Source organism: Salarias fasciatus, chromosome 3 (assembly GCF_902148845.1).
Source record: "Salarias fasciatus chromosome 3, fSalaFa1.1, whole genome shotgun sequence".
In the NCBI taxonomy this organism is placed as follows: Eukaryota; Metazoa; Chordata; class Actinopteri; order Blenniiformes; family Blenniidae; genus Salarias; species Salarias fasciatus.
In genome coordinates this window covers 10845927-10867016 of record NC_043747.1, presented here as the reverse complement: position 1 = coordinate 10867016, position 21090 = coordinate 10845927, and the positions used below count along the sequence as shown (strand labels likewise).

The 21090-nt window shown below is 43.9% G+C and overlaps 1 protein-coding gene across 1 annotated transcript; it reads left to right on the top strand.

Moving 5' to 3' along the window:
• Positions 1-291: 291 nt before the first annotated feature.
• rell1 (RELT like 1) lies at positions 292-17777 on the top strand. Its single transcript, XM_030088269.1, has 8 exons — positions 292-446; positions 4929-5144; positions 8511-8582; positions 11697-11751; positions 14480-14728; positions 16036-16168; positions 17553-17596; positions 17683-17777. The coding sequence occupies exons 1-7, from the start codon at positions 422-424 to the stop codon at positions 17586-17588; spliced, it is 786 nt and encodes a 261-aa protein (XP_029944129.1). The 5' UTR covers positions 292-421; the 3' UTR covers positions 17589-17596; positions 17683-17777.
• Positions 17778-21090: the final 3313 nt, after the last annotated feature.

Below are 21090 nucleotides of genomic sequence, written 5' to 3'. Positions count from 1 at the left end.
AGCAAAAGGCTGCAACTTGCAAGTGTTGCTTATGTTATTTTTGGACATGTCATGGTATTTTTCATTGTTAAAATTGGTTTTATGCTTAAGTTGGATTCATTTTTGTTAATATTTGGATAAATACAGTTGTTTTTTTTTTCTAAATAAAGTCTGCACCACAAAAAAGAAACTCAAACCAAACGAAGTAGGAAGTAGCGCTGACTGATTCCTCTCGGTTCCTCGCGCGGCTCGTGACTCTTTGGCGGGAGGGGGGCCGTACCATTTGGGGCGCAGGGCGTCTCCTGTTCTCCGGGAACCAGGAAACACGTCCAGTGTGTGAGAAACGCCTGCTGTCCCTTCAGTCTGCCCGCTGGTGACCAGACGTCCCGTCGGTCGCCTGCCGCCAGCCCCGCCGGCCCCCCCGCGGCCCCCCTGCTCATCCATGGCCGAGTCCACCGCCGCCACACGTACGTTTACTCCTCCAAGCTTTTTTTTTTTTTTTTTACTCTCATTACACTTCCATCACATATTTTTCCCTTTTTACCTGTAATTTAATTAGATTTTAATGCTAAAAATGTGCGCACACTAAATTTTGAGTAGAGGCAAAAAAAAAAAAAAAAGTTTAAGTTTAAGTTTATCATGTCAACATATCACATTGTCAATACGTCCACTGGCTGCATCCAGCTGTTTTCCTGCTGTGTGGCGATACGTGGAGCAGTTTGTCGCCTCGGGACAACATAGAGAGGAAGTTCAGACATGCAGCAGGACAGAAACTCTTCATCCACCTCGCTCTTTTCTGTGTACTGACTGATGCTGGAGGTAAACTCCAATCAAAACAAGAAACCTGATCTGCATTTCATCTTATTCCTCAGTATGTTTTCCTCTCTGATTCTGGGAATCTTAGTGTTTTTCTTCTTCTTCAGATTCTGGTTGTTAACACCACTGTCATGTCTGTTATCTACTGTCAGGATCATCAAGATCTCTGTTTTCCACACTTTCATAGCTCTCCTCAGAACTCCTCTTGCTTTAGCTGGTCAGTTTGACCTGCTTCTGAATAGTTTTTGAATACTTGGTTATTGATTATTTGAAGTTCAGAAACCAGCCGTTCCTTTGTGTGTGTTGTTTGCATGTTCTCCCTCTGTGTGTGCGCGTTGGTTTCCTCCGGGTTCTTGAAATGTGACAGGGAAAAAGCATCCCTCTCAGCTCCTGCTTTTTCCACCTAAATCACTGTTGTTGTGATGATGGGTTCTGAGTCTGCCAGTCAGGTGAACATAAGCAACAGTATTATACAGAGAGAGAGAAAAAGGCTCCATTCAAACCGAAGCTTTCTCTCATTTTTATTTGATTTGGCCTCCTACAGGCCGGTCAGCCATACAGCCTTCTTCACCACATACATGTTTACTACTGATTTGACAGGACTGACTTTGATTTAAAGGCTGTTGAATTGTACAAAAATGTACAGCGAGAGATTTATTACTTTGTGTTTTCAACAGTACTGAATAGCTCATGCTACAGGTATGTGATGTGAATCTAGTTTGTGATTCGACGCTCCCACTGAGAGAGAATTATGTCTAGATGCACATTGCTGATTTCTCTGTTTTCTGGTAATGTTTGATAAATGGTCTCTTGAGTTTTGGTTTTGAGGATTATGAATAGGAGACAGAGTAGAAGTAAAAGGGTTAAACCAAGAAAATACAAAAGCAACAGACAATAATCATGATAATATTAAAAAAAAGACTGCAGTGTTAAACAATCCTTGGAGATCATATGGTTTTAAAGTAAGCAGCAGTTTTTCTTTTGACTAGATTCATGTGACAAACTCTAAGTATTGCATAAGGTACATTTTCCACAGTTTCCTGCAGCATTCTGGCAATTTATTGATCTAAATGTCTCCAGCAGTGGTGAGCGGCTTGTCGTCCTCAGACAGGCGAAGCTCCAAAGACCAGTGGAACAAACGTCTCTCCGGTAATCAGTCCAGGACTCCGTTCGTTCCAACCGGTGTTCCTCGTAACCGTTCGGAAGGCGGCCTGCTTTCCATTTTCCCATTTTCCACCAGTCTGCTGCAGTTTGTGGCTTCACAGCAGGCCGGGGCTGATTTTTGCATGCTAATTTGATTACACCCGGTCATCCAGTGCGTCTGTTTTGGAATAGGAAAAGGCTCCGGTAATGTGATTGCGTGCGCGGTCCAAGTAAAGGTCTCGGGACCCGTTACAGCTGTCCTCATGACTTCATGTAATCCAGGAGTATGCAGGACAGGCAGCGCGGACCGGACGGCGTGAGTCAGTCGTTCCTGTGCTGGAGAGTGAGAAATAACGCCGATCTGCCGTAACATTAGGACCGCCGGCCTCGTATTCAGCCAGAAAAAGACGCATCCGGCTGTGTAGAAACATGCTCACTGGGGTCATGAGATTTTCTGCTGATATCAGCGGGGAGGAGGAAAAGCAACATCCTCTTTTCCGGGCCGCTCTTTGGCTTGGTGGCAGTCAGCAGCACCGGCTCATGGGTGTTCATGTCCTTGAGTTAATCTGTGATTCACTTCTCGGAAAAGTTCTTCAGTTTACGTCGGCCTCACACGCCTCACACACTCGTGGAGGGATTGATTTTCACGTCATTCTGCGAAAGACGGCGTCAGAACCGCGACGACCCTTCACTCACACACGTCGCCTCTCGGCCGAATCCCCAGAAAACTGCAAGAGAATTGAACCGCCCTGCGCGGTGACACTGACCTTTAAAGCCCAACCAACTCCTCCGTGCTTCAGTCAGACTGTTTGACACTTTGGACAGAAAAGTCTTTTCTCATCTAAAGTCGGAAATGAGTTTTTGTCAAAGTGAAACTTGCTTTATTTTTCGTGTTCAGCTGTTTTCTTTAAGTTTCAGAATAAATAAATCACATTTCTTCCTTCTGCTTTGTTCGTGTTTACACGCCGAACTGCCATATCATTGTGATCGGATCTGCTTTATGTTTGATTGGTCACGTTTTGCTACCAGAGCATCCATTAATGTAATTTATCTCACCCACTGAAAGCGACCAGGACACAGAGTTGTCGGTGTAATTAATCTCACCTGTCTGTTATCATGATCCTCTGGCTGCAGCTTCTCCTGACTCCTGGACAAAGCCGGCCTATTATTTTGGAAGAAAAAAAAAAATTGAGAGAATTGGCTAATAGAAAACAAATGACCTTCACTTTGATTTGAACAAATCAAACACAACCAGCTAAAAATATCCCGGTTGCCATCCTGCTTTTGCTGTTCTTCTCATTCGAACAGCTTTACTGTATTAATCAGCATCCTTCATGTGCGATCGCACACCTGCGCCGCGCACGTCCGCCACTGCACCCGCTGTGGTTGCTAAGAGATGTTTGGCTGAACCTTAAATCCCGTGTGTGTGTGTGTCTTCTCTCTTCTGTTATTGATTGTGTTCATACAGTCCCGGTAACCCCGGCGAGGCCCCGGGCCCGGCCCGGGACGGGCCGCTCCGCCGGGGTGGCCGTCGCCGGCGGCGGCTCTTCATATAAGCTGCACAGGCGCTTGTTCACGGGGGACTTAGTGACACACAATGAGTGTGTGTTCGGTCCGATGCACCAGGGAGCTCAGACAATGGAAACGCACAAACGGCTCAGTGCATCGGGGCCACATGTTTTAGGTGTTCAGATTTGTGCCTGTTTAAAGACCGATTTATTTTTTTTCCTCCTCAAAACGAACTGAAAGTGACTTTTAATGCTGGTGTGAGTCCGTTTCTATGGAAACGGTCACCAGATGTCCTTTTTTTGACACTCGCCAAGTCGCTGATGTGGACAAAAGCCTCGTTGTGCGTGAGGCTGGAATGCCTCACGTGGTGCGTCGATGGCCGGAGCCTCGGAAGCGTCCGCTTATAGCTTCCATGGGTCAGCGTCTGATTTTGGTGTTGAGGGTTCGAGGGATCTGACCTCTGACCTCTGACCCGCTGAGTCATCCTCCTTGAATATCTGTCAACCTCCACACCTGCAGCCCGGTCCGCCGTCCGCCGGTGATGGATCACTTTCCAGTGTGGTGACCGCAGACATTTGTTTTGAAAGTTTGACAAACCTGTCAAACTGAATAAAATTTGCATTTATATTTACATATTTCCCTTGTGGATTTATTGATTGTGTCTGCTCAGTTCTTTATTTTTACATCCTGACTTCAACTTAAAGTTCAGTGCAGGCTTCAGATTGAAGTTATTCCGTTTGTCTTTGACATGTGTGTCTAAATATTTTAACAGGAGAGCAGAGGAAGCCTCAACAGGCCGAAGGCTTGTTAGCTGATGACTTTACTAAACTCTCATCTGGATAAAACACACGCAGAAGATGAATGTCCTGTTTCGGAGTTGTGTTTTGAGCATTTCCTTCTTATTTAGGCTACTAGGCATACAGTGTGTGGACCTCCGGAGCTGCGAGTCTTGAGATCTGTGGAGCCCACATGTTGGACCTTTGACCCCGGGTGGGCAGATAGGAGTGGAAGCAGAGGGAGTTCCAGCTGAAGTAGTAAAGGTTTACGATCTTTACGAAAGCCTGAACATAGATGAAAGAGAAAATGAAGAGAGGTTCTCTAATGCCTCAGGTGGCTGCTCATCTTTATTTTTCCAATTCCCTCTCTTTGCAAAAATGATTTGATTGTTTTTGCCGCCACATTTGTCCCCCTTGTTGAGCCACGCGGCGCGGTTACAGGCCAGACAGAGCAGCAGATTCCACTGATCCAGGAATGAGAGCACGAAAGCTCTGGTCGTGTTGCAGCCGATAGGATTCAAATCCCCTCAGCTGCTCGGCGCGTGTGTGTGCGTGCGCGCATGTGTGTGTGTGTGTGTGTGTACCCTCAGGCTCACCGCGGATATCAGATTCCCTTCAAGGACACTGTAATGACAAGTTATCGTGTTTTGCGTTCCTGTCGGTACAACATTTAAATGAATCCGTTCTCGTCTTCCCCGCCTCCAGTGGTTCAGGCTACAGCGACGACCACAGTCGGAGGCGGATCGAGAGGGGAGAACTCGGACTTCATCGCCTTCGTTCTGGTGCCGGTGTTCTTCTTCCTGGGCCTGCTGGGAGTGCTGATCTGCCACGTGCTGAAGAGGAAGGGCTACCGCTGCACCACTGCCCAGGATGACGAGGAGTGCGAGGAAGAGGAGGCCAAGGATCCCGAACTGGGCGCAGGTACTGTAAATCGCAGCCGAGTGGAGGAGGGCGGTGGCCGCGGCGTTCAAATAAAGATGCATTATCACAGGGATATCTGTCATCGTCTGGCACACAGGGTTTGACGCTGGCGTTACTAGATTTATCTGCTGATTGCATCACTTTTCTATTTTTTAATTTTTATCCAAACACCATCCATCATCTCCTGCGTACACAAAACACACCCTCAGCCTGACTCCCATTAATCCAAGCAGGGAGGCGGCGAACAATACCGCACTGATAAGAAAACCTTAAATTCGTTGAAATTCAGAAAAGTCACGCTGCCGTCAGTCGGCGTAACGATGACACGGTGCGAACAGTCACCTGTGGAAGATGAGACCGGTTATGTAAACAAATGGGAGGAGACGACGAATCGGACTCAAGCTGGAGTTTTAGTGTTGATGAGGCGAATGCCGGCGTTCCATTAGTCACTGCTGATGCATCCTGGGATTCCTTCGCAAGATAAACCCATTGACATTGCGCCATTTGAGAATTGTAGGAGTTGTGCTGTGTGTGTGTGTGTGTGTGTGTGTGTGTGTGTGTGTGTGTCATTCTGATTTCATATCTTATTGCATAGTAAATTCAGCTCCATTCACTCAATGAAACGAGCAACCGGTGTCCGGCGGCGCCTTTTCCTGTGCCGCCAGTCAGTCATGTTATCGGTGAATTGAGTCACATTCGAACCTCCTACTCAGTTGTATTTATTACTGCTGCATCACTTTCTTATCGCTCATTCTTAATGTTATCAGTGCTTGTAATGTTTCTGTTTCAGATTTCTTTGCAGCAGTGAGGATATTTCTGCTTTTGTGTCGATTAAAAAGTAATGGATCTACACTTTAAAAAGAATGTGTGGCTGGACTCTTAGTTTTATTCACTATCGGCTGATTAAACAGGGTATTAAACAAGCCCCGAGGCTACATTCTCAAACACTGTAGTGTTTTGGTGTTATTGGTTCTCTTGTTAGTGCTATTTAAAGTTTTAGCGTAAGGCAGAACACTCAACAAAGCGCAAACTTTGTGTTGAAAACAGTTAAAACTGAGAGAAAACCATTAAATATAGACCAATTTTAGGCATAAATATGTGAAGATATCTGAATCAGGTCTGATGTCTATCAATCATTGCTGCTAAAACAAATTAACTTAATTAAAAATATTCAGTTTAGAATAAAAACTGTACATAATATGAGTCCATTCCCATGAATCCACACGGTTTCTATATGTAAATCTATCATACTGAACTAAAGTACTCTCCAGAAAACACTTAATTCAATAGATTCGAGTTCCTATAAACATGTTGCATTATTTATTTTCTGTTTAACTTTAAGCCCGTCTTTATTTGGAGTCTGCAGCCCGACAGGAAACATCTTAGGTCGTGTTAAAAATTAACTGCCCTTCGGTTTCGGGCCAAGTTCTCCCTGTCAGACCGTGATGCAGCGGTTTATCAGTCACCGAAAAGGTGAGCGCCGAACAGGCGGGTGCAGGAGGACTTTGTTGTAGTTTCCGAACCCGTCACCGTGCTGTTTCATTATCCTGCAAGGTCAGAGAGCGGGCGGTAAAAATCACCTGACGTTCTCATTTTTCTGTCCGTTGGTCACATTCTCGTGCAACATTCCTGGATTTAATGAGCCCTGAGTTCCAGGTACTGACTGATAAAAATAGACAGCGTGATGTGGACGTCACCTCCATACTATAACCAGCGCCTCCCGCGATTTAAACACACTAGAAACCCAAACAGCTCTGCAGTTTTATGAGGTGAAGCAATTTCTTGAAAATCCCCCACGAGTGTTGGTCTTTTCTAAGGAGTGTGTCTGTCTTTTTTTTTTTTTTTTTAAGGTGTGGAGGCTTATAGGAACCAGGAAGATATTTGGCATTCGTACCACTCATGTCTTGACACAGCTAGGTGTGTGTTCAGCGAGGTGAAACACAAAAGTTCTCTGTTCGAGAGCCAGTTCAGCTGCACTTTGCTCACAATTAAATGCACACAAAGCGTTCTTTCCCGCAGCTGATAAAAGCTTTTCGGGCCTATTGTACGGCTCCCTGGAGTTTGTGGAGATCGCTGCGCTAATACGCGAGCTGAATGGTAAAGCCAGCGATTTGCCTGGGTCGTGTCACGGCCATGAGGAATCTCATGGAAAGAATGTGGTGTTTACAGTGCGCCGCAGGTCGCGCCACGTGCCTTCCTCACTTATCTGCTATGATATAATGTTATCTACTATTCCCAGTGTTAGTGGATGCTTTTAATGCGTCTGTGGATGGAGTCGGTGTTGCCTAATGTTATGTAATTCTTCAGGTTTGCCCCCCCCCCCCCCCCCCCCCCGCTGGCTTTGTCTTTCTGTGTTTGTGTTTTCAGAAGCCACACCCGTACTCCGTCACACGAGACAAAACAAATCTTTTGTGTTGTCATCTCGCTCACTCGGCCCGATCAGGTTTCGTCACTGGCGTTCCTCTCTTACAACTGTTTCCTTTTCTTTTTTTTTTTTTTTTCCATCACTGCAGAGCTCGAGCACTTCGATTTTACAGTTTCCGATCGGATGATTCGCGCCAATCTCTGTATTTATCAAACCGGGGTGGGGGGGACACTTGGGTTAGCCGTCAACAGGAAACTCCAGGAAGTGCTCTGCAGGGGTGTGGGCCCAGCGGAGATTTGGGGCCAGAATGTCGGAAAGAAAGATTGAAAGTGTGGATATGTGCATAATTCATGAAACGCGTCAGAAGAGAGTGGATGGGAAAATCAATATATGATTGTTATTACAAATAACAGTGGCTTTTAATAGCTCCTGATTAAGTTTGCACAGAATCAATGTTTGAGTTTATTTCCGTCTGCTGCCAAATGGGTTTAAAATCACGCACCGATCCATTCTGGTAGCTTTAATAAAACACATGTAGTGAATCATGAATTCAGCAAACTGACAGATTATCACCCAACTGCTCTTTAAATAGTTTTGAAATGACTTTTTACTGCACTGTTTCTAGCAGCTGATCCTGATGACATTTAACACCAGGTCCGACTTGATCTGTGAGTTTGTGTGGTTTTTGTCAACAATGACTTTATGGGGCTCATTGTTTTCATTCCTGGAAAGACAGTAAAACACACGGGAGCCGTTTCATTTAGTGGTAGTTTAAACAAGTGCTCTTAGATGCTAATTTGTGGGGAGACTGGTTGCACTGCCTCCGTGAAGCGTTTCCATCTCTAAACACAGGTGCTCTCCAGCTTTCACTGTGCTCCCGTTCTGCTTTACTGTTTCAGGAAAGACTGTGTTAAACTGCTGAAATGCATTCCTTGAAGGAGCTTTAATTCGTGAGGAATGGCTAATATAAATGTTTTGTGTGTGTGTGTGTTTTCTTGCAGAGATGAACGACACCTTCAGTGAAAACAACGACACAGTCGGGCAGATCGTTCGCTACATCATGAAAAACGAAGGTAGGCCGCCCGACGCAACCGATCGGCTCATTTTTCTGTCTTTTAATCACATGTTTTTTTCCTCACAAATCTAAATTGTGACTTCCCCCTGACGTTCTGCTGAAGCCTGTAGCTGGGAAAGCCATTCACCAATGTGTGAACGTGTGGATTTGCTAAAAGGTGGATCCGTCTTGCCCCCCCCTCCCTCCCCCGGCCTGGCCTCCTCTCTCACTCCCACGCTCCATTGTTGGGGCAGGTACATTGTTAACGGGCCGCTGTGTGATTTTTCACGGACGAGTTTGGCTCGGGAGCAAAGACGCCGAGACGCTTTGTGGAAGTTCACGTCCAGGACGACTGTAGTGGAATTTCTCAGCGGTGATTTGCGGCGACAGAGGTTTACATAACCCGGTCGGTCAACGTCACTGCTTCCTCGTGGAAGCTGCCCGGGAGATTGAACTCTTCTTTGATTATATTCTTTCCCTCGGCTGGAACATGAATTTACTGTAAATCACTGGAGCCCCTTTGTGTTGTTTAATTGCGTTTCCTGGTTCAGCTTTATTTCTGAGCGGCGACAGGAGAGGTTTAGCTCAGCGGTGGTGTTGTATTCTGCCGATCTTCCCAGCAAATGCTTTACTTTTATAATCCAGACATCTTCTCGGGCAACAGAAGCAGAAATGAACTGACCTGAGACGTACAGGTTGTCTGTGTGCTCAGACGAGTTCGATACAGATACAGTGATTATCTGGGAAGGCGAAGATGAAGGAAGTCACTGAAGTGTTTGTTTGGAGGACTCTGGGAACGAAGCCTAGAAAACCCGAGGAGTGGAAATAGTTTTCACTTCCTGAAGCACAGCGTTGTGTTTACTGGAAGAGGAAAAAAAGATACTAAAGAAAATATCCTTTTCTTGCTGCTTTATCTCTGTTTTTAGAGATTTTACACCTTTGAAGCAGAAGCAGAACTCTCTGATCCGCTTCCATCAAAAAAATTGAGGATCATCAAGCACAGATAGGAGGCAGGCGTTACAAACGTATGGTCCGCGGCCCATCGGAGGGCCCGATCCAGGCCTGGAGATTACTTTACATTGTGCAAAAGGAGACAGTTTTCGAATAAAATGCTTAAAGTGCTGATTGAGAAGCATGTTTCAGTGCTTGTGAAACTGCTCAGCATCGAATCTGTAGTATTAGGACGACTTTGTATCTGAAGTTGAGCAATACAGCACAAAAATAGTCAGATTTCACTTTTAATTCAGATTGTTCATTGCATAAAGCTACAAAAAAAAACTCCATCATTGTGCGAAATATATAAAATATACAAGTTTGTGACTTTAATCTAAGGTCATAAACTTTGGGGCGTTGCAAACAAAAGATTTCTAAATATAGCACTTCACTTGTTGTGCCTAAGCTTTTTAAGCTGAAGCTTTTTTTCCGCGTCAGTCAGTTTCTGCTGCCGTCCCGTCACGGTGACTGGCCGACGCCGTGCCGGGATGTATGTCGACCGTCCCGTCCTTCCTCTCCGTGAACTGACTCATCGCTGCTTTCATAGTGAAACTGCTCCTGGACTCCGTTCGCTGTGACTCATCATCAGACCGGCTAACATGCGGATATTCAGCATTATTATATTATTTCCAGTGAATACGGCAGACCACTGTTTGTTACACATTAACTCTTTCCTCAATCCTTCCTGTTGCTTCTACACTGACAGTCACTTAGATATGCAGTTTACTGAAGTATTTCTTGCTTAAATGGTGCTTTAACTTGAAAATGTGAAGGAGCACTCAGTACAGGCTTATGTATTCTCCTACAGTAACCAGTCAATGAACTCTGAATGATTAAATATAATAAATTTTAATCTCTTCAACATGTTCCAGAAGATTTTATGACACACAAAGGACACTCATGATGTTATAACAATTTGAAATAAGTAAAGTCACAAGAATATAAAACTAAATCAGACACTCTTAAATATTGTTTTACAACATTCTTGATTTATTTCCACTTCCAAAATGTTAAAAACGATTGTGCCTTATAAAACAGAGAAAACAAGCTTTCACAGAAGCCCCATCATTAATTGATTATCCTTATTTCATTAAGAATAGTTAAATCAAGGCTTTAGCTTTCCCACCAGCAGCTATATTTGTGTAGATATTAGTTGAATAGCATGTACTCTCCTGTTTGACTAGACTGAGGAAAGACTGCCCCCTACAGGTAATCCAGTGATAAAGCCAGAGTTTCTTTTCTTCTCTTAAATGTATGAAAACAGGACAACATTCAGAGACATTGGCAGCTTCTGGTGATTCTTTGAAATGACATTATAGGAGGAACCTTTTTACTTCATTCTTCCTTTTGAGAATAAGTTTCTATTCTTTTTTTTAAGCCTTAAAAATCTGATCCCTGCTTTTCAAGGAGTCAAGAAAACACAAAACGTGCTGTAGGACTGTGTGCTCAGAGTTTGTTGCTTCAGAAATGGAGCAAAGGAAGACCGGTTATACAAAAAAAACAACAGAGAGGGAAAACGGCTGATCTGGGTAATGCACTCATTTTTTCAGTAAGTCAAATAAATAAATAAATCCAGAAATTTGATTGTACCTTTGAGGATAAAGTGCTTGGCTGATGTGGTTCAATCACAAGGACAGTGGTTTGAGTCATAACATCAAATCTTCCGTTCACCTCCGTGAGTCATCTCGCCCACCGTCAGCCGGGAAAATACACTCAGAGAAACGTGTCTCTGGGAGAAAAACGACATAAACGCTACAGATCACGCTAAATGTCAGTCATATAACATAGAAGAAGACGACATCTGAGGAAACAACAGATGTATCTCGGAAATCTCCATCATTATTCAGAAGTTAAACTTCTTCTCCAGCAGTAGTTTCCATGTGTTCCGGCCTCTCCTGAGGTTTCCATGTACAGTTATTATGCGTTCAGTGATTGCATGAGATGTGCTGTTTAATTGTGTTAAAGAGTCAATCTGTCGGAGCCATCTTTCAATAAGCGCCGTGCTTTTGAAGTCACTGAAGCGGCCCCGCTCGCCTAATTCCCAGCAGCACTTTTATCTCCCACTCCTCCTCCCTTTCCATTCTTCTTCTCTGTGAGAGTGTGACTCGCTTTCTCTCTCTCTGTCTCTCGCCTTCTCAAGCAAACTCCGACGCCCTGAAAGCCATGGTCCATGAAAACAGCATCGATTCAGATGGGTAAGTGTCCTCTTACGAAAACAATTAGTCTTTTTATTTAAGGCTTTTATTCCTCTGCTGTTGCCAGTGAAAGGATTCGGCATGCTTATTTCCCATGACCTTAAAAACTCACAGAAAGCAGAGAAACGGGGCTGTTGGCACTGACATTAAAGAACATTTTGCTTGTCAGGATGTGTGTGGTACGATCATCCAGATCCAGATAAGATTCTGTGACAATTCTGCTGCAGCAAAATCAAAATAACAGCAAACTTTTTAGCCCTTATCTGTAAAAACGTCAACAAACTGTTTAATTCTTCATTATTTTAGCATAGAAATCATTTATATCAAAAATGCAACGTTTCAAAATCAAGATAAAATGTTTTTTTCCCCTTTAAGAAAGAATTTATTATCTCATGAGAGAAATATTTAAGTTGACATGTTATCAATACAGTTCCAGTCCTCTCCATCAGGTGGCGCCACAAGCCTCCTTTAACAGCTTTCTGGTGTCAGTGGTGAAAAGAGGCTGAATCAGGCCACACTTCCTCCAGTGACACTTTCCCAGATTGGAGAGGCTGAATGGAGGGCAGGCAGCTGGGGGCCGCTCGGCGCCACATGTCACTGGATAGAGGGAATACAGAAGCGCGTTTCCTCGCTGGACTGTGACTTCACATAAAAGGAGAGCAAATCAATATTTCAGCAGCTTCAGAGAGCTGAAATAAGTAGATTAACAAGCGAGTTTGTCATCAAAAGATTAATTTTCAGCCACTTTATTCGTTTGATTGTTCTTTAAGTGATCAGAAATGCTGAGTATTTCCTTCTTTGTTTACTTTTTACCCTATAGGGCGAAACAGAATTGGCTTTCCTTTTAATATTTTTCTGGACTTTTGTAGATTAAATGTGCATTTCTTCATAAGAAGCGACTCGTCCAACAGAGAGCTTTCTGAAATATCAAAAAAGTGGAGAGGGTGCAGGAGAAACATAAACTCTGAAATTTCAAGTCTTCAAGTTTTAAGTTCCCTGAGATGTTGTTGCTAAACATCACACACACCCACGCTGCTGGAAAATAATCAATTATCAAAACAGACACTGCTCTTTTAGCCCCAAGTTAGGAAAACACTGAAAGTTATCGGTATTATCTTTCTCCCCTCTGGTCATTTTATTTTCTCTGAATTAATCCAAAGTTGTTAAAGTTGCAGGAGTGCGTGAAATAAGTGCAACTTATGAAACTGCTTTGCCGTTAAGTCCTAATGGCAGCTAACTAATAAGTCACACACCTCCTGTAGTGTTCATGATCTTCAAAGAATTAAAAAATATAGCTTTTCGTCTCCACATTCTGCAGCTGTAAAATCCTAATAAATCCAGTGTTTCCGAGGCCGACGCCGCATCATGACACGGGAGCTGACTCACGTTTACACGAGTTCCCTCGTCATCCTGCAAGCAAGGCACTCGGAGACGGGGGGCGAGGGAGACGGAGTGGAGGAGGACGCGTCAGTGACAGTAGAGGAGTGCAAGGAAATCGAGTTAGTAGAGTCTCTCTCTCTCTCTGCTGTCATACGGAAGATAAAGAGAGGAAACATGGCGGCGGCGCCGCCTCCTGCCAAAGATTAGGTATTTGAGGTATTCTGCTCAGTCACATTGGGCGTCCTAGAAAAAAAAAAACAACAACAAACACACACACACACAGTAGAAATCTGCAATCACACATTTTTAGTCTCTTCTCTGTACCGATTACAAAAAGCCTCGTTTTTCCCCACTTTTTAGATTTTTCGATGTTCCAGTCCACATCTTTCCCCCTCTCTTGCAGGCAGGATGGGCAGCCGGCCAGCGGATCACTTAGAGAGGGTGGAACTAGAGGGGGGGGGGGGGGGGGGGGGGGGGTTAGAGGGGTATTCACGGGGGTAATTTATTGGATACTTAGAAGAAAGGGAGGACGGACGGGCAGAAAGAAAGAGAGGGATGGAGAGAGGGAGTGACTGTAGTGTGTCCAGGCCTCACTATCTGCCTCTCCAGACTCTGTACTTAACTCCGCCGCCGCCGCCGCCGCCCGCAGTCTCCTCTCATCTCTCACTTTGCCCTTCACATACATGCACACATTTCCAGTGACCGGTGGAGGGACCTCCTCGCCGGCTCCTCACTTAAATGTGGAGTTACTGGAAGGATTTTATCGAGGTTTGAAAGTTTTTATAACGCAGTTTTTTATAACTGCTGCCCCTCCCTTCACATGCATACAAAATGTAACGTATGTATTGTATTTATGTCTGCCTGCAGAGACATAATTTATTCTACATTTTGTGTATAAACAATGTGAGCCGCTGCTCTCCAGGGTCATAAAATATGCACTTACACATACTTCCTCTTCAAAAAAAGAAAATAAGATGAGTGAGTTGACCTCAATCACTGCCTCTTGACACACTTTGGAGATAAATAGTGAATGAAAGCAGGAGAGAGACTGTGTGTGTTGTGATTCCTTTATGTCCGTTTATCTGCTGCTTGCTCTCCGTCAGTCGCTTCAGGAGTCAAAAACCTGATTTAATGAAGACCTTTTTTTTTTTTACCTTTTATCAGTCGTCATTTTGACTGATTGTTAAAAAAAAAATAGTGTTGTTTGGGAGCTTGAAATATTAATGTGTTACCTCTGCAGTGTTGTGATAAAGGAAGCGGCACACACACACATCCAGGCAGCTGGAGTTCGGTGTTTGAGACTCATACACACACTCGTTTCGGTGATGTCGTTGTTTCTGTTCTGCAGCCCTCCCCTCACCCCCACCTCCCCCGGCACGCCGACCCCACCGATGACCCCCACGTCGCCGGGGGCGCCGGCCGGAGCGGCCAAGCACACCTGCAACCACCTGCACACCATCGGCGGGCCGGGCGGCAACAAGAACATCTGCACCCGCTGCAGCCAGAAGAGGTGGCCGCTGATGAGGAAGGCGTCGGCCCGCAAGGCCGAGCAGCGCCGCAGCCACCACGGGGAGGTCACCGTCCTCTCTGTGGGCAGGTGTGTGTGTGTGTGTGAGAGGTTTAGGGCTTCCTGACCTTCAGTCGAACCACGTCACACGTTCACGTTCTCGAACTATCTCTTTCTGTCGTCATACAGTGACATCTAGTGGTCACAAATGGTATGTACCAGTAAATTTTGATGTATTAAAAAAGTTTACAAAAAAAATATGTGAATGATAGTCTGTGAAATGCAGTAAACCAGGCTGAACAGATACCAGCTGTCTGAATATAATCAGCTTTCAACAGAGAACATCAGCTTCAAACACTGACTTTACTTCTGTTTAATCACTCAGCGGGTTTGATTAAAGTAAAACACGCATGCTTCCACTAAAATTCCTCCTCGCTTTGGCCTGTAAAACTACGTCAACCCCGTTGCCTTGGAGAGTTTTCCCTGCCTCTTCCCTTTAAGACGATCCAGTTTATTATGGAATGAGGACAGTCTCCTCCTCTGAAGACCCAAACGTGTTTACATGTGGAAACAGTCGATACTTGAGGGATGAAGAGTCTCTGTAGGTTTGAGGAGGGTTGATGTCTCTGCCAGCACCAGAAAACATTATCTTGCCTTCATATTTAAAGACTCTTTTGCTCAGTTTTGTGTCGACAAAAGAAGTCGTAGCCTTTGATTTCCAATGTTTGAAAGGGCAAAAAAAAAAAAAAAAACGACAGCAAATTGTTTTCAGCGTTTTCGTCTGGCTGCGTTTTAGAAAGAGTTGAGCGGATCGGTGTGTGTGTGTGTGTGTGTGTGTCGTCGTGGTCGTCTCTCTTCATCCTTAACGTCCCGCTGAGAGCTGATTGGGATGCAGAGTGGCTGCTTTTCATTTACACACCCAGATGAATGGCCGCGCGCGCCGAGGGTCAGCATGACCTGGATACCAATATTCATTTCCTGATTTAATTAAAGCTGTGCAGCGTGGCGTTTGTGTGTGTGTGTGTGTGGGAGGATGAGAGAGGTGTCATGTGTAGGTGAGTGAGCGTCGTCGGGAGTGTGTGTGCGTGTGTGTGTGTGTCTTATCAGCGAGGCAGAGGGAAAAGCCAGCTGTGGCACAAATGAGAATAGCCGACACCCATTGAGTTAATGCTTTGTATTATTCATTAAAAAGACATTTTCTCTGCTTTACGTTTGTTATATTAATGTAATGTTTACAAAGTGAAGACTCAACAGCTGAGAATGTCACCTGACTTTGTATCCTCCACATTTTTCCTCAGTCGGTCACGAGGAAGATTGTCTCTATTCGAGTTCCAGACTCCACAAAACATCCAGAAACTTTTCTGTATTTAAAAAGAAGTTTTTTGCTTCGTCTCCAGGTTCCGTGTGACAAAGTGTGAAAAGCTGGCCAGAGAGCGGCGGTCTCTGCTAATAACAGACTCCAACGGCAGCGTCCCCACGTCGCCCACGGAGGCGGAGCCCAAGAGCCGAACTGCATCCGAGTCCCAGCAGGTCAGTGTGATGGAAACTTCATTTGTTTCTCCTCCTCCGCTCCCTCCGCTCCCCCTCCCTCTGGAGCCCTGCTATATCCATACAAACACCAACAGCAAGAGCAGGAAGAAAACCAACCTTTAACGTGTCTTGGTGTTTGATTTGAGCCAGTTCAGATCTCTGCTTATCTGCACTAAAACACTGCAGTACAGCACATTTGATGTCATTAGAATAATGAATAAATACACAAATAAATAAAAAAAAGATTGAAAAGTTATTGAGTAACTTAAAATATTTAAAAGGTTTTGAAAAAATATGATGGGAAATCAAAGAAGGGATTAAATACACACAAGAATATAAAAAATAGAGTTTTTTAATTCCATTTAGTTTTAGATTTCAAGAAAACCTTCGGTTGGCTTTTTTTTTTCTTTTCTCTTGATTATCTTGACAATTTCATAGAGAATATAAAAAAAGTTATTGGTTTATGGTTTCTGAAGAATATAAATTATGATTCCAACTTTAATAATCCAAGAGGGAATGTTTTTTTACAGTGACAGAAAGAGATCATTTGTGGATGATTTGTTGTTTAAAGGTGTGATTTTGAGGATATGTGTCTTTCAACGTTTAAGAAATACACTCCCAAAGTAATGTGGGATGTGTTAATCCACTCTCAGGTGAAAGCTCGTCTGTTAAAACAAATTGAGAGCTGACAAAGAAGGAGAAAAAAAACACAAGTTTCTCACAAAAGTCACTCACATTGAAGATGCCATCAGGTCTGAAAAACAGATTCATTCATTCATTCATGGTCCAGCCTTGTTGAATCTCTGTGAATTGTAGCCTCGGTTTCCATTTCTCTGATGTTTATTGCACGTCCTTCTATCACCAAGGCAATTAAATTGCAGTAATTGGTCAGCAACTTTGGCAATCTGCTTGTTTTCTTTTCTTTTTAATGAATATTTTCTTCAGTGATAAAAGCAGAAATTGCTCTGTCCGCAGTTTCATAAGTGGCGGTTTGTTTTTGTGATGATAAAAATCCAGAACGCAGCCTGAAATTCATGTTTAGTAACAGGACAGATTAGAGTATTTAGTACCAGGCTGTCTGTGAGGCTTTGTTTTTGGATTTTTTGAGGTTTTTTTTGTTGATTTTTTTTTTTCTTCTCAGCGATCGCTGCTGAGTCGATGTCCTAAACCAAATTTGTTTAAGGGTGGAGAGACTTGACGCTCATGTTCCAGAGAGGAAACGGACTCATTAACATCCGTGTTTGTTCCACTTCTTTGCTATTGACTTTGAGGTTTTGAGCGAGGGAAAAAGTAGCAACAAAGACAAACAGAAGGGCGGAAAACCTGGACTGTTGAATCCTGATTCCCTACTGTGTGAAAGAATCTTTATCATTTCTCCTCACAGGAGCAGACAGACAGCTCGGACAAAGACAAGCGATAGAAGTACAGGTGAGATATTTGGTTTCCATCAGCCATGAAAATGCATTTCTTATCGATCTGTGTTCAATATATTTATCCAGATTTCAATTTTACAGGTTTCCAGAGAGAAGAAAAGCAACAACTGGACACATTTTTAACTAAAAAAAAAAAAAAAAGAACACATCAGCAAAAGGAGGAATCAGAAGATCCAGGAGTGATTTTGTCTCCAGGTGGAGCGAAACGCTCCGATGCTGCTCATCCTGCTGACGGTTATTTTACAGGAAGCGGAGGGCGAGTTATTAGAAATCCGCTGCAGAGAGTGAGTTTGAACCAAAGCAAAGAAGGTCTTATTACTCAACCTGTCATGTATGTACATATGTTTTTATATGTGGAGATATCAAAGTGTTATTATTATTATTATTATTATTATGATTATTATTTTTTGCATGGCATGAGTAAAGAAGCGGGTTACAGCCGGCCTGAGACAAGCGGCGGGGAGGCCGGAGGAACGCGGCCGAGGGCACGCCGCCGCGGAGCTCCCCCCGCTGTCCCAGCGTGCCTTGTTCTCGGGATGATCCAGACGTCCCCACTGACCATCTCTGCGTCATTTCAGCCTGACCTCTCGTGCCGAAGCTGCAGTATTCTGAACGGAACGACCAATCGAACATCACATGAGATAATGAATGTTTTCGTTTTCACTGCCTTAAATAGTTTGATGTTTTGTTCTTTTAGAAGAAAACTCAGAGACAATTTGCAGTATTTGCTCTCCATCACCTCCCTCAGAGAACAGCTGCTAATAAACTCTTTTTTAAATAGTATTTTGATGAAAATCCAGAAAATGTCACCAATAAAGAGTGAAAATAAAATATTAAAGTTTTAGAATTTAAGAAAATAGAATTTCAAATGCTTTAAAATAAACAGTTTTGTACTTGGACCCATTGGGACAATATTGGACGGCACAGCTTTAAATTGCTGCCTTTTCCCCACATTTCACTTTGTTTACATGTATTTTGATCCAAACTATCGTCGACGAACACAGATGTAATTTATAAATGTGTTTTATTTTGCTAGCAGAGATGTAAGACAACATTTTGACACAATAAACCTGAACTAACTTAAAACGTTCTTTCACGTGAGGCTCGCCGCGTCTTTATTGGCTTCTTCGTCTGTTGAAGCCGCTTATTGGATTCGTCCACATTTCATCTGTTGCTGCCTTCATATTCATCATCATTGTAAAAAGGGGTCACAAGCGCACGCCGTACAAATGATTTAATTCCCTCAGGATTATGTTATCTGTCAGTTTCCCTGCCTGGATATAAAAAAACTCATTATTTTCTCATGAAATGAGCCTTTTATGTCTGTGTCTGTCTACTTATTGCGTTAAAAAAAAAGAAAGGAAGTTGATGACACATACTCTTTGCATTTACACTGGACTTTTTAGATCTCTATACATCAGAATAAAGCCTATTTCTGATTTAAACTTTGCTCGAAAGTTTAAATCCGACTAAACCAGCGGGTTTATTCTGCTTTGGAAGTGGAATGTGCTAATTAGGCGTAACTTGATTCTGGTCGTTCTGCGCATGCTCCGTCGTGATGACGCAATATTCGAAGATGGCGGCACTGGTCCTGCGTTTCGACTGGTACGGAGAAGATTTATTTAACGGCAGTTTTAGAAGAATTGGATATTGTGAAACGGGCGGATCGACGGGCGCCTAACAACGCGGACATTTTCAAACCTCCAGCGTCAAAGTTAATCGAGAAAGTAAGATGAGAAATACGCCGTTTACTTCCGGGAGACTTCACTCCGTCACGGCCGCCCCCTGGCCAATCAGAACGCTTAGCAGACCCCGGCGTGAGAGATGATTTAATCCTTCGTTTTTCCCATGTGAAGCCGAAGCTCTTGAGTATTATTCTGATTTAGTGAATTCAGAATAAACCAATTCCGATTAAAACACACCATGTAACCACACTCACTGATGCAAAAAGCTTTAATTTAGTGAAGAGTTCATTTCCTACAAACTCTACACTCACACTCACACATAAATGTCTTCAGGTAGGAGTATATTCCCAAGCATTACCTTAATAAAGTGGTTCTGGTTCGCAGCCTTATTTCCTCGGAGAAGCTGGATTGTGTTAAGAAAAGCCTGTGGGTCTCCTCTCTGAACTCCAGTCTGCCCGAACATTAATGGGAAGTGAGACACTGTCACACACACACTCGCTCTCAGGTTATTCTGCTTTCCTTCGACACGCATGTTAAAGCTCCATGTGACTAAATCGTTTTTCTGTCGTTGGCATCAAAACGTGCGCTTTTAGCTTTGTTTCGTTTTATCAAGCACCCTTTTGTCATCACAGGATGGTTTTTCTGCATTTCCGCTGTCGTAGAACTAAAACTTCATCTTAACGGCTGCTCTCCGCTGACCTGCAGCTTCTCATCTCCTCCCCCCTTGTTCGATTCCACCATCCGTCTTCATATTCCATTCTCTCTCATTTCCGTCCTCCCTCTGCTCACCCACCTCCGAGCTTCTCTCCCTTATAATGAAAAGATGATTTGTCTTATTCATCCTGAGTAGGCAGTCCGGCGACCTCCGGCTGTCTGTCGTATTATTTCCAGATAATGGAGACGAGATGGAGACGGAGAAGTGTTTGGAGCACAGGACTGAGGTCGAAATGTTCCGTCTCCTCTTGACCTTCTGAATCTTATCGGGCTCACTCATGCAAAGGTTCTCACTGCTTTTCTTTCTTTTTTTAAAAAAAAATCAGTGACCTTAAGTAGAAAGATAAAAAATTGGTTTAATTCAGGTTATTTGGTTCAATATAATGAAGTGTTGAAGTGGTTCCATTAAATATGACTTCTGCACATCGTGGAGTTAATACTTTTATGGTCTGATGTGAGGAGGAGGAGGAAGTGTGTACATGACAGAAAACTCTCACATCACCCGTGACTGTCGCCCCGGAGCTCGCATGCCTTCGGTAAACACACTCAGAAGGCTTCAGGGCATCGGGATGGTGACTGAAGGAGCAGGACATGAGCAAGCAGCAGAGCAGGGCTCCGCTCAAATATTGACTCCTGTTGCATGCTGGTGTTGACCTTAGCTCTTCAGCTCAGGATGAAAAAACACTAAATGGTGTCAATACTTCAGCCTGAAGCTCCTCGCATAAAACACGCAGGTAAAGACGGGCGGTAATCACACAAGCGCCATGTTCCTCCTCCATGACTTCATAAGCAGTGAATTTATCTGAGGTGTTGAATTATTCAGAGCTCCGGGCGACGGCGGGGGCTCCCATGTCGACGCCCCTTTGTCTCCGGCCATCAGGCAAGAGAGAACTGCTCTTATTCATTAATCTCTTATTGAGAAGAGTCTCGTCAATGTTTAACAGCTGTGAACCACATCTGGGCCTCGGGCACACTGACCCTCTGAAACGGGCTGGTTTAACCCCCGCAGTGCATTTAGAGAACGGCTCACAGCAGCTCCAGGGTTCCAGGTGGAATCTCGGATCTCAGTCTGGTGGGAAATCCTTAGAAT

Coding starts and splice junctions, on each gene's coding strand:
- rell1 (XM_030088269.1), top strand. CDS start 422: ATGGCCGAGTCCACCGCCGCCACAC. Junction 447..4,928: donor CGAGTCCACCGCCGCCACAC/GTACGTTTACTC, acceptor CCCCGCCTCCAG/TGGTTCAGGCTACAGCGACG. Junction 11,752..14,479: donor AACAGCATCGATTCAGATGG/GTAAGTGTCCTC, acceptor TCTGTTCTGCAG/CCCTCCCCTCACCCCCACCT.